Genomic DNA, 13,896 nt, shown 5'->3' with positions numbered 1-13,896 from the left:
GAAGCTGGCTGAAATTATCTTCCGAATCGATTCTAGGACCAGGGAACAACAAAAACATCCAGCTAAGGCCACGCAGATCAGGAAGATATTTTACACTCTTTGATTGAACCCCTACTCCTTTGGCAGATAATATATACATAAAAACATACGATCCCAATTAGGGGTGCAACAGTTATGTAATGTGACAAGACTCTTCGACTTCTGTTGCAAATACCAGGAAATTGTCATTTAGTCAAGCTTATACAAAATGTATTAAGACTGGTCTCCACTTGCACGCGCTTCGATCGCACTTTTTCAAGCAAAGCTTCCACGCTATTGGCAAAGAAAAATGAATCACCACCATTGGCGCAATCTGACGTAACGGTTGAAAAAAGTTGAAATGTGTTCAACTTTTTTGTCGAGCGTGTCGAGCGCGCGCTACATTTTTATGACGTAATCTTTTTTCCAAGCAAAAAGGATTGAAGCAAAAAGGTGCGATCACAACGCGCAAGTGGAGACCGACCTTTAGACACCGGGAAACGCTTAACAGGCATAGTGAATGACGATTAAAACATTCAGTTTTTCATAGCAGTATTTACTTTGGCGACCGGCATTTCCTCAAGATGGGTAGGGGGTCCTCATACATACAGTACTGCAGCAACACGTGGAGCTTGATCGAATAAAATATCCAAAAAGAAGAAAGAAGAGATCAATTACATTTTAATGCGATAACATGTAAATGGAGAAGGTGTTTAAGAAAGTTGCACGCTTATTGTCTGATGTTAATTCTCTTGTTACGTCAATGTTTGTTAGAAACTGAGGGATACATATTACACTTACGGGTCTCATGTTGTTACAATGTGTAAGGTTTATGCATATGAAAAGTAAGTTATGTGCTAGTAATTTGTACAACTAGTACTTTAAAGGAAGAAGTTTTCACGGATTAGCAAATTCGAGAAATTCTCACTTTTTCAAAAGATTCGCAAATTATTCCACGGGAAAAAAACTTGCGCGATTCGTAAACATTTTTCGAGCTAAAAGTTAAAACTTTTTTAAGTTTTTTAAATCCACCAATAGATTTTCAAGGAAGGTATATTTTTGCGACAGTCAAAACTTTCGCGAATCAGAATTTAATTCAGAATTTTTCAAATCACGAAAAGATCTTTCCCTTGAATTGAGATAATGCATAGGTAAGGCAATAAGCATCCCGAATTTAATCACATATTCTGAAAAACGAAATCACCCGAAAACATAGACTGCACGCATCCCCTCTGTAATGTTTTGGTATAGGGAAGCGTATCGTGTATATAAAATTCTCGTCCGAGAGTTACCCCCATTTTTTTTGAAGAAACCTGATTAGCTTGATTAGTAAGTTTTATATGAGAGATCACAAAGTTTCATTAAATTTGAATCAAAGATTTGAATGACAAGAGGTTAATACAATAATTGGAATCAGCTTTTTAAGAAATTTTAGACAGATTACCCCAAAATTGGATTAACTCCCGGACAGGAATTTTATACACGATACGCATCTACTATATCAAAATCAATCTGGGAATGCGTGCAGCCTACCGAAAAAACCGACCAAAAACGTTTGAATAATGAGTATTAGTAATATGATATGGTGGTATGGTGTATTCTAAGATAAGCTCTGCAACGATCAAACAAAGAAATACCATCCTTGAGAAGCCAATAAAAACATAACCAAATGATGTGTTAAAAGCTATCAAAAGTGGCAATAAGGAACTGCATGTCGATGATGCAAGCTTCCCACAGTGATACCCAATAAATTAAAGGGTTCAAACTTACAAAATCATAAATTAAAAAAGAGTAAGAAAATTTTCAAAAGGATACATTCGAAACTAAGTGTGTATCGAAACTTTAAAGCTTTACGAAATGATTGATGACCCCTACATCAATTCTTATATAAATTGGGTCTGATCAGAATGTGGATCTATCATAAACATTGACTCACATCAACGGGACTACACCACAAACAGTTTGCAAATTGATAAAAGGTTGACAAGGATATAAGATTTCTTGGCAATAACGCACATCCTCAACTAACATTGTCAAAGAAAGAAGACTTCCCATTGGCATCTGTGTTAATCGGGTCTCGATTCCAGGAAATCATACAAGCAAGACTTATCAGTGTCCACAAAAGAAGATTCTCCAAATCTATAGCATCAAAGTCATGGCAAACAATCTCATCATTTGCATTATTCTCCAGAGCACCTTTCAAATCCTGGCATCAGCAGCTCCAACCAATACCTGCCAACTATCTGATATCAACATTTTACAATCACAAACCGACGGATCCTCAAAGACCAACAAGTTATCAATCAGTCAAGCTAATAAAACCAAATTCGACGTCTTCTTGTTAGAACTACAAGATTTGTCAATGACAAACAACAAAAATATCCATCGAACAAACATCCGTCAAACAAGAGGACAAAAATCCATGGAGGAGCAGGAAATCCAAAACCGTTACCAAGCAACAAGGCGTTTCCAGAGTCTCCAGAAACGATCACAAAACAAGGCAGTCAGTATCGTTAATTGCGACAATCTTGGTGACTACTATGAAGAAAAGAAACGTCTGACCGGTAAATCACCCATACCACCACAACCAGTTGAGTTCGTCCAATGGGACATTCTCGATAACCGTAATTCACCATGTAGAGTTTACAAAGATACTTCCATTATCGGTAAGACAAACATTTTGATGACAGAATATGTGTGCAGTAGAGTCCAAGGTAATTCTTTGCCAAGTAATATGAAATGTACCCAGTTGATTCATCATAAGTCTGTTCGTTATTTGTGGACAGATCCATCTGGTAACCAGTTTGTGAAAGTGCTGAAGGTGAAACAGCGAGTTGGCTGCGAGTTGAGGTTCACCCAAGGTGTTCATAATAAACATTGCTTTCAAACTAAGTGAACCCGAGGTAGCAATTGATTTTGTTTGAGAGATGAAAATTGATATCATGGAGAGAGAAGGATGAAAGACCTTCGGATCCTTGAATGGAGATTTGGAAAGTTATCCAATCAAATACGTGGTTTACACACGAGAGGTAGCACGTACACATCGATCGATTCCATCAAAGAACATTCTAATTGACAACATGGTAATACTTTGCTATTGGTTAATGATTTGATGAAGTATGAACTTTTCATTCTTGCAAAGAGAGATGAAATATCCACCAAAAGTTTAAAGCCCTAATTGACCTGAACTTAACAACCTCGGTATGGAGATAAAAACTGTATAAAATTGTAGAATAATTTTAGGCAATAATTAAAAGAGAATTCAAAAAATATTTTGTTTTTGTTTAGGAATTTTTAAAACCGAAAATTAAATTTCAAGAGTTGAAATCAAACCAGTCTCTCTTTTTTCTATGCGCTTTTCCGTGGGCAAATTCTTACTCATTTCCATTTAACTAATGACTAATTAAATTTTCAACACATGACTCCTAAGTTCACACTTCCGCATAACTTCTCATTATTGCACCATAATTTGCAAGCCTATCTTTTTTTATCAGTGGGACTTTTAATTAGGATTCGAGAAATCTCATGTCTATTTAGTTTGAAAACAAGAGGCCCTCTCATTAATGAAATTTATTCATTCATTTTCTAATTTAGCTCGTCAATGGTTGGTTTGTAAAGAATACTTTGATCACAAATTAAGGGTAAATGCATATATTATGGGTATCATTATTCTGATACGAAATGAATCATTGAACATCACTGAATATACTGGTAAAGGGCACAGATATCTCATAAAATAATAGTTGTGGCTTCTCCATCTTCCCCAGCACTTTAACTAACTGTGGCAAAAAGATGAGTTATCTTTAGGTTTCAAAGTAAAACATATTTTGGTACCAGCAATTCATCCAGCAATCGAAACAGCTATTGTCAGCACCTAGCAATGGTGTACTCTTAGGTTCCAAATAAACGGGGGAGGGGAGTTCAAATAAACGGGGGTGTTGGAGATTGTACTTCTGAAAACCTAAAAATAAGTAAAGGCTCTTTCAGAGTAAAATAGGGGCCTTCTCTTTGACAGCTGAAAATATTTTTAAAGATTAATAAACGGGGGAGGGGTCCTAATAAGGTCCGGGGGGTTGGAAAATTTTAGAGTATTTTCGTCCATTTTCCTATGAAATTCGGGCCGCAAAGCCTTAAAATGTTCTTAACATTTTGGCTATCGAAGCCTTATATAGTTTGTTCCTCTAAAAAAAACGTGTATTCTTTTGTTTCTGTTTCAGTCGCGTTCAACTTCTCTTTCGCAGTTTACTCGAATTTATGTTTACGCCCGAACAGACCGTCTTCAGACTGCTTCAGACGCATCGATTGTATACAGTACATTCAAATTCCTCACAAAAACGATTAAAAATTAAATCAAAATCCTTCTAAAAATCAAGAAAAGTTTCAACTCAAGATCTAAGCCTTTAGTCTACGTATAATAGATTAAAAGGAGTGAATTCATATCTTATTTCAATTCTATGCTATTTTACATAATTTAGTCGCAATCTCTATTAACTAGAATAACATCCTTACCATTAACCTTCTTAACCTTAAAAGAAAAACTGTAATAGCACGTTTAGTACAAGGAGCCCTGGACTAGGACAAAGCAAGGACAAAATAAACTGTTCTTTATCAGAGAGTTTTACACTAAACTAGTGAAACTAACGGTACAAGAGAAAAATGTGTTCGATTTTTTCAGGTTCGAAAGACGTCATATCATTATATACTTAGCACAACAATGCACTTGGTGACGTCACTTAAAGGTTGAACCCCTATCCGATCCCCTTTTATACATTGTTATCCAGAGCTGGATAAAGCTATTACGTAGCCACACAAAATAAGACTATTGAAATATTTTAACACGTCACCAAATCTTAAGCATGAGGGATTACCAGGTTTACCAGGAAGGAATGTCGTTAAGGTTTTTGTCTCTTAAAATACAACCGTTGCAGTCATTTGATGTAAATCATGGTAACTCTAACTTAGTCTCTTTAAGCTTTAAGATGTATGCCAAAAATAAACCATTATTTTCAAAACCTGGCAATTCTGTTTTTCGAAATACTCCACGATAACTATGAAAATCCATATGATACCAGTACCACCTTCCTTTGCCAATAACACAATCTTCAGTTATTTTTTATTTCACTTATAGCTTCTTTTTTTTTCACTGAAAGATATAAAACAAAAACAAAATGAAGTAATACAGTGATTAAGGAAGAAGTTTAAGGAAAGATTAGATAACACGGATTCGGGTAGTGTGTCTTTGTCAAGCACTGGAATACTCGGACAGTGTCTATAAATCACAAAGTTTAAGAAATTAGTAGTCAAATTTCTGTCCAAAATATCTTCGTAGTTTAGTATTCTAAGAGTTTTCAGAATTATTTGATTGGTTAATAAGTTATCTGAAATTAAACCATTATTCAATAACTAAATTGGGTAAGAGTGTCCAGTGAGACTAAGAGATAATTGTGTATACAAAGAATTGCAGGGTCACATGAAGAATGAATCAAAAAATACATGTCTTTTTTACAAGCTAAGAAAATTTTAATTTAAGGTTTCAATATACACAAAGCTATAATACATTTCATCAAAGAGACATAAAAAAGTGCCACTTATTTCCACAAAATGAAATAAAAATTGTATAAAAATGAAAATATTGTGTATTTCCTAAAAATCAAGACCAAACAAACAGGCCCTCGCATATCCTGAAATGATATAATTCTGAGCTTCTTAAAACCCTTCCAACATCCATAATAGAGTTTTTTGCATAAGCATTGTAATAAAGCAATCATATCAAAGATGCATAGCAAGGTTTTTAAAACAGACTCTGTACACAATAAAAAAACATCTTTAAAAGAAGTTGTTATTCTTAATCAGTTTAACATGTACACACAACATAATCAAAGTTGACTCATTTTCTGAGAATTTGAAATTCAGCTTTTTTAGTTTAAAATAATGAGTGCTGACCACAACATCTTTTTTTATAAGAACAAAAAACACTTTTTAAAAGTATTGACAATTAAGTAAAATCCAATCCAATAATTATCTTAAAAATAAGAAAAATGCACATAAAATTATAATATAAATTCGATTTCAGTAATAAAACAAAACTAAGAATAACTGAAAGATAATTCATTGTGATCTTAATCTAATAAAAGTTACCTTGCAAAGATAAACAATATTTTGATGACAGTCTCACATTTTGACAACAAGTTTTGCTGGAATTTACCAGGAAATTTTTTTATTTAAGGTCACAATTGACAATTCCAGACAGATTCTTTTTATATTCATAACATTTATATGTGATAGTACATAATTCTGGTTCTTCTTAGTGCTAAAAGTGCTCTAAGATATTCCAAAGCTGTAGAGTTTGTTAGTCAAAGTACAAATAAGTTATGTGAAAGTATACATAAAACTCTGATTTATAGAATTTCAAGATAAATTTTGAAATGAAGAAAGCTCTGATGTGTTGAACTTTGTTCACCTTATACATTACATTAACATTCATCAAATTAAGTTTTTAAAACATTATAGAACTACCTGAACAAGATTTTAATTTTGGAAACCATGGGAAACCACAATTATTTAACACTGACAATTAAAAAATTGTTGCTTTAATTTACCAAGTATTTTTAAGTTTTTTGATTCACCTTTTGAAATTTTACTTTTAAATATTACCAAAGTAGTGCAGATATTACTCAAGGTGCCAGTATAATTTATAGTTATATATATTTCATTTATGAGTGTTTCATTCTAGCTATAGATCTTCCAAGTGGTTAATTGACAATTCATCGATGCAGATCAAGCGATTTTTTCAAAACAAAGTTCATTGATCAGTTAAAGGTCCAATTGGATATGAAAGATGTTGAATGTCGTGGCTAAATCGTCACATGATCTTCTCTACACATCTTTTCTTTTTTTGATTGAGATATATTATTCCATTAATCCTCATCATCACTGCCATAGGCTGGAAGAGACGATTGGCTAAATTCCACTTCACTATCAATGGGACTTCTCAACAAAGCAGAGTCTGTTTCATGATCAGCAAAAAAGATTTTCTCTTCAGAGAGCGGTCTAGATGCTCTTCTGAATGACCGTCTTGTCCATCCATACACAATTGTATTGAAAAAACCTTGAAGCGGTGTCAAGATTGCCTATAATAAAAGTCGCAAAGTGTTCAGAGATGCTGCTAGTACAAGACAACTCTTAGCTTTTTTTATTTTAGAGACTTCCAGTTAGATAGAGTTGTAACAGGGGCAGGGAAAACAGACAAAATCACATGACGGAAGCGGTAGTAAAAAAAATGTAAAAACCTTTAAAAACTAAATGATGATGATGAAATCAATAATTATAAGAACCTGCAGTAAATACAACCAATAAAACTGCGTTATATCTCTTTGTTTCAGTCGTTTTCCTCTGTAATACATCATCTCGTAACTCTTCATTATTGAGATGGCCAAAGCTAAAAAATAGGTGCTAGACAGATTAAAAATTGACCACAATATCATCCTGCTGGTCATCAACATTATGTGATGATAACATCAGTCCCATGCAAATCAGTATCAATGTCAAGTACGCAGAATAAAAAAAGAATCCTATATCTATTCTAAATTGGAAAAAGCGTTTTCCGTTGTTGAATTTTTGTTGCCATAAGCAAGAAGCAGACAGTAAATGTAGCAATTTAGGGAGACACATAACTAAAAAAACATGCAAAATTTAAACATTATACCAGGAAACCAGCAAATCAAGAATACAACAACATATGACGTAATCCTCCGTTGTAAATTCTTCAGTTTCTTCCTTTCTCGATCAGTACAGTATCCTAGAAAGAAAGAATGGTTAGTATTATGCGTGTTAGTTCCAGCTTATTATTATTGTTAAAGAAAAATGAAATTAAAATTATACAGAAATTCCTACCGGTACACAATATATAAACTACCCATACTGATCAAGAGGAATGCAACACTTGATACACTTAACTAAAGGAAGTCTTCCTTCAAATGAAGTAAAGTATTAAAATGATCAAACCTGGAGCTGTCTTCCAATACATTCTAAGTGTTAAGATGTAAAGTACCTAAAAAGTAATAGAAGAAAAGTCTCTTTTAGAGGAACTTGTATCTTTGTTAGAAAGGACAGAATTTGACTTTCTTAGCTTGATTATCAACAACAATTCTTAATTAAAGTATTTTAAAATTGCAGGACTTACATAGAGAAGAGATTTTGAATAAATGAGGCAATAGTCATGAATGTCCATGGACCAATATTTTGCAAAGTAGTTTTCTTTTACTTTAAAAAATCTTATATATACCGTTTAGAGGGATGAAATAAGGGTGAAAAGTCGAAAATTTTCTTGGCACCCTCAATTCGATTAGCACACCGGGGGCCATGATGTCCCGCTAAAGAATTTCTTGTTTAGAGTTAGATGACCTCGGGTCAGGCAAATATCTATGTAGCACAAAATTTACAACGTACCACAACACTTATCATGGATGCTACTAATGCACATGCCAATAATACATATCCATAAGATTGATAAAACAAATCTAAATGCTAGAAATGAAAGTTAAAAGTTTATTAAATGAAAAAATCTGGATTCTCACAGTATCATCTAACATTTGGTAAAACAAATATTGAAATAATTTCTGGACTTTATTTGGTAAGTTTTGTAAAAATGAAGTTAGCACAAGTTATTGATAAGTCTTGGAAGAGACCTTACCACTAATCTTGGAACATCAATCAAAATGACACATCTGAAAAGAAAAGATAATCATGTTAAAATCAAAGTATCCTCAGCTATGAGGGTTCTTGAGTGCATGAAATATATGCATGCCTGGTAATACTAGCATATCACTAACCATATAAAGTTTGCAGGCCATTTTTCATGCCCTTTAAGCGTTCGGTTATCGGACGCTGCCCCTCTTGAAATTACTAAAATATTGGTAAAAACAGCCTGACCCAAAAAGTGCCCTTTTTGGTCACCAACGGACACTGCCTTGCCTTTCTAAAACATGGCCTGGTCTGTGCTTAAAAGATGATGTGGTAAATTGATATTGAATAAGTATAATTTGGTGAAAGAAATTTACATTTCATTTCATGAATAAAAGCCTATCATCCAAACCTTTCACATAAACAGATATGTTTATCTTCTATCTTTGACAAGATTGGTAACATTGAGAGTGGTGGTAATATCCTACAGTTACAATATAAAGATTTTTAAAAGCTCTTCAAAATGTTTGTCAAAATGTGAACCGATTTGCAATCAATATTTTTAAGCACTCATTATTTTATTGACCAATAAAATATAAAAAACGGTGATCACAGCAACGCTTTTCGTCTGAGTTGAAAAAGGGATTCTACAAAGAAAAATATCACATATTCTCAAAATTTTGGTGAATTATGCAGAATTTTGAGATAGAAAAGCCTCTTGATATACTTAGCTGAGAGGAAAATCCATCAAAGATGGAAGAGCTTTAAACACTGAAAGAATCTAAATTGTTATTTTCTTACCAGAACATATAGTAAAGGACTTTTTTGACTTTATCAACTCGTTCAGTAACTCTTTGTTGGTGATTGGCCTATACAAGAAAGAAAGAAAAAACAAGGAGTATTTTATCTACCGTCACTTAACTAATGTAAAAGATTGATCTACCATTGTCATCAGAGAGTTTAATAGTATAGACTTATATGCATGCATAAAGGTAATAACTTATTGGAAATAATTTTTGCGGGTTTTAATTTTAGCGTTTTTCACGGTTTTTCGTCAATGAAAATGAAAATGAAAATTTGATCCCGCAAAAAATTTTGAGCGTTGAAAACCGCGAAAATTAATTCCCATGAAATACAATTTTTTTATCAAAAAATTTGAAAAATCCCCAGGAAAATGAAAGAAATTTGCCAAAAAAAGGGCAAAACTGCGAAAATTAAAACCCGCAAAAATTCCAGAATGGAAAAAACCACGAAAATTAAAACCCGGGAAATGCAATTTTTCAGATATTTTTTTCGACTGCAAAATTTAGTTCCCAAGAAAATTAGTTCCAATAAGGTAGATAGTTTTACTTGTCGTGGAAGAGTATGTGTGTGTCAATAAGTCTGTGCTCACCTGGTGCTGTACGTTAAGCTACAAAAGGGAAATCCAAAAAAACAAGGTGTAGTTTGTGCATGCATAGACTATTGATTATCTGCGAAAGGGATAGGAAAATGATATTTTTTGCATTATAGGAAACTAAAACCACAAAGTAAATTCAAAACTGCATGCTGTCGGTCGCCTAACCCTAGGTTTGAGTCTGAGTCAGTTGATGGGAAAATTATTGCTTATCAATTTGTCATATGCCTGTGCTTGTAAATCAGCAGTTTAGGACTCTAGCAATTAGAGTTTTATAAGTAGGAGAGTAGTGTCATGTATAAAAAAAATCAGTTAGAGTAACAGTAGATATGGTTGTAATTGATAGTCTGCCATTGACAAGTTAAGAATCATAAGCAAACAAAGCTTTTACTTACATCAGCATAAACATAACCAAATTGTGTTTTCTCTTTCATGGTTAGGAAGATGTTGACTGAATAATTGATTGTGAAACCAAATGTGGTTAAATGAAGAACCTGAGTAAACCGGTAAAAAAATTACTTGAAAATCGAATGAGGAAATAAAGAAACAAACCTGAACAAACACTTAAAAGTCGTTTGAACATTCTTTTTAAATAGGTACAGTCCTACAGTGATTTTACGAGAAGTTTTGTAAAAATTGTGACAAAATAAATTATTTTTCTTACAAATTTCTTTTCAAAATGCTAAAAGTTGAATTAAAAAACTATAACATTAAAATCAACAAAATCGAACTTGGCCAGTGTTGAGAAATATTGATGTGGAAAAAAAGCTGAAAAAAAGAATTAAACACAGAAGAAATCCACTTAACTACTGGCATATTAATTTAACAGACTGAATAAATAATTGCTTAAGAATACCTCTGCAAGAACTTGCCAAACAAGACAGTGCCTTGCAAGTGATTTAGTGTAATTGGCATTTTTATTGCTCATATAATCAAGATTCGAAGAAAACCAAACATAAGAAAGGAAAAAATCAGCAATAGTAAGATGAAGTAATGGTTTGACCTAAAAAGAAAGAAACCAAAACAACATAAAATTATCAAATGAGAAAAAACATCAAAGAGTAGATTCTTGTTTAGACTTGGTTCTACTGTTTTTGAGCAGAAATAAAATATATACTGTTGACAATGATACAAATAATAATATATATTCAGTGATTACTCCAGACTTTTCCTGTTCAAGGAAGGACAATTAGAGAATTTCAAGGTAGTTTTCCGTTTTGTTTTTTGTTTCATGATTTTTTTGTCCAAGATGTGTAGATTGAAATTTGAAACAATGCAAAATCTTATCTAAACTTTGTGCTTTCATAGGATTGTTTTTCCTGCTTCTTAGCTACTCTTGGGTACCTAATAGCCGTCCCCCCCGCTAATTAATTTTTCGAAAATTTTTTCCACCCAGGACATTCTTATTCCAACCCCCCCCCCCCCCCCGGTTATTAATTTTTGGGAAAATGTTTTTGAAAGCTCCCTCTTTTATCCTAATTCAGCTGTATTAGCCTCCTTTTCAAAAATTTTCCACTCAGGACATTTTTTATTCCAACCCCCTCGCTTATTAAGTTTTGAGATTTTTTCCAACCCCCCCCCCTTATTCCAATCCCCCCGGCTATTAGGTATCCGAGAGTAAGTCAGGACTTCATGAATTAAATTATGTCTAACCAGTAAGATATTTAATAGAATGAAAATTTAACAGGCACTTGACTTCAACTTTTTACAGTGTCCATGAGAGTTCCATTCTGCTGAAAAACTGATAACCTGGTCTGGCCTACCTAGGATATTATTACAAGGTAATCAATTTGAATAAATTTGTTTCACTCTTATGGACAGAATGAAAGCACTCACTGTTGGGAGGGAAAATGTTCCTTTGTAAAAAACATAGGTGATGATCATAAATGTTGCAATCATTCTAAAAACGTAAAAAAAATGGTAAAAAATATTCAATAAAATTTTTTTATCTGAATCAAAAAACAATATTATTTCACGGTAAAAATGTTCTGAAGTTATAATTGCTATTAACAGCTTCTTTGCTACTTACGATAACAGTGATGTAAGCATACCAATATTAGCAATGAAAAGAATCTATAAAAAGAAAATAAAATCCATAAAATTAAAAGTTAAGTTAAAATTAAATAGTGGAGAAAACATATCTTGAGTTGTAATCCAAGACGCCATAAAACTTCTAATACGAATTTTGTTGGGTACCGTAGCTTTGTGTAATGTTGATATAACTTGTCTAATTCCACCATAGTTACAAGTAGTTTGAGTGATTTTTTTAAACAGCTAGTATTATGAAGGTTTTATCTATAAACATTTTAAAGACCAGATATTTGCTATGAAGGAACTAGACAAGGTATGTCAGGATTACACAAAGTTGCGGTATAAACAAACTTATTCTGGAATTCTCAATTACTTAGACCTTAATTTCAAAACCTTACCCATTCATATTATAAGTGTCTACTAATTTTCGTTTTTTCTAGCTTTCTCAATAAATGAATCAATTGCAACAAAAATTGCACTGTTGAAAAGATAATCCCGAGCAAAGGTGACTCAAACATGAGAAGAAAAAGCGGTGCACTTATCACATTTTGATACAAAAAAATTTCAGAAATGTTTAAAATCAGGCAATAAAGTTGAACTTGCCATACCTCATGTAAAAAACCATTGGAAGTGATTTCACAACTGTCTGCAACAAGGGCCATTTTAATTTTCTTAATTTTATTTCTAAACTTAGAAAATATCAGATTAATACCAGTGGTTTTAAGTTGCATTTTGATTTTAAACGTACAGTTTTGAAAATATGATGGGACCAATAATCTAATTGTAACACTAGTAACTTTGCAGTTAATCACTGTTCAAAATTTGAGACCAAAAAGAGCATTTAATAAAGTTATTCAAGAAAAACCATTTTGTAGGTTTCAAGGGGTATATATCTAAAAGGGCTTTTTTCACTCTCTCGTGAAAAACTGAAAACTGGTTTCTACAAAACATCACTGCTAGGGAAGAAAACTATAGACAGCTTTTACTTCCAGCACAAAAAGTTTCAGCTCCAAATTCCACCTAAATTTTCAGATAAAGGGTACCTCTATTTTTTTATTCAAGTTGTGGTGAGCATTACTAAGAACGGATTTCATTGGTTGATAAAATTTCCTTCTGCAGACTGATATTTCATCAATGGCTACTTTACGCCGGTTCTTTTTCCCAGGTTGTAAACATTTTTTTAAATATCCTTAAATTCGAACCTCCAGATACTTGACTATGAGTGAAAGTCAAAATTCACTTTCAAACAGGGTAAAGCCACTTGGACCGTATCAAAATAATTTATAAGCCGATTACTTATGACGTCACTTATGGGTACCATCATTGTTTTTGGATTCTTCTGTTGATGAAGGACACAATTATTTTTCAAGTTTAAAACCTGAGTCAAAGGAGAGGTACAGGAAAAAATTAGATCTCATGGTTTTGGAAGGGAAAGATCCAACACAAAGGCCAAATGTGGAGTATCCAAAAATCTATGATTATTTGATCAATTTGCCAGGTAACTATCATCAATTTTTTTTTCTAATGTTTTCTTTATGAAAAAATCAGAAATTTTTTATCCCAATTTATTACTGTAGATATCTTCACAAGGGAATCAATGAAGTCCCGCAAAAGCTGGACTGGACTATATAACCAATTCGAATCAGGTTTGGTGGGACCTGTGCATCACCAGACAACAAACAACAGCTGTTTCACACTCAGAAGCCTTCAATGAAAAAGATCTTTGACCATGGGTTGTGGTTGGTGGTAAGGGAGACATCATTTGTGCT

At 33.0% G+C, this 13,896-nt stretch overlaps 1 protein-coding gene across 2 annotated transcripts; it reads right to left on the bottom strand.

The window, feature by feature from the left end:
• Positions 1 to 5,931: 5,931 nt before the first annotated feature.
• Positions 5,932 to 12,840, bottom strand: LOC136816539 (transmembrane protein 116-like). Of its 2 annotated transcripts, XM_067072880.1 has the most exons (14): positions 12,736 to 12,840; positions 12,126 to 12,169; positions 11,933 to 11,996; positions 10,953 to 11,099; positions 10,492 to 10,590; positions 10,094 to 10,111; positions 9,502 to 9,569; positions 9,113 to 9,184; positions 8,711 to 8,744; positions 8,467 to 8,544; positions 8,023 to 8,068; positions 7,724 to 7,816; positions 7,353 to 7,456; positions 5,932 to 7,148 (listed from the first exon to the last, which is right to left on the bottom strand). In XM_067072880.1, the coding sequence occupies exons 1-14, from the start codon at positions 12,787 to 12,789 to the stop codon at positions 6,936 to 6,938; spliced, it is 1,134 nt and encodes a 377-aa protein (XP_066928981.1). In that variant the 5' UTR covers positions 12,790 to 12,840; the 3' UTR covers positions 5,932 to 6,935. The 2 variants fall into 2 exon arrangements, with proteins under 2 accessions (XP_066928981.1, XP_066928982.1); XM_067072881.1 differs by lacking the exon at positions 10,094 to 10,111.
• Positions 12,841 to 13,896: the final 1,056 nt, after the last annotated feature.

Source organism: Clytia hemisphaerica, unplaced genomic scaffold (assembly GCF_902728285.1).
Source record: "Clytia hemisphaerica strain Z4C2 unplaced genomic scaffold, Clytia hemisphaerica genome assembly, whole genome shotgun sequence".
Lineage (NCBI taxonomy): Eukaryota > Metazoa > Cnidaria > Hydrozoa > Leptothecata > Clytiidae > Clytia > Clytia hemisphaerica.
Note: the sequence above shows the minus strand (reverse complement) of the source record. Positions and strands in the feature narration are given on the sequence as shown.

Excerpts from the sequence above, each read along its gene's own strand:
- LOC136816539 (XM_067072880.1), bottom strand. The coding sequence starts at position 12,789 with ATGGCCCTTGTTGCAGACAGTTGTGAAATCACTTCCAATGGTTTTTTA. Across the intron at positions 11,100-11,932 it reads GAACATTTTCCCTCCCAACA|GTCAAACCATTACTTCATCT; the intron begins GTGAGTGCTTTC and ends CTTTCTTTTTAG. Across the intron at positions 8,745-9,112 it reads CATATCTGTTTATGTGAAAG|ATGTGTCATTTTGATTGATG; the intron begins GTTTGGATGATA and ends TTTTCTTTTCAG.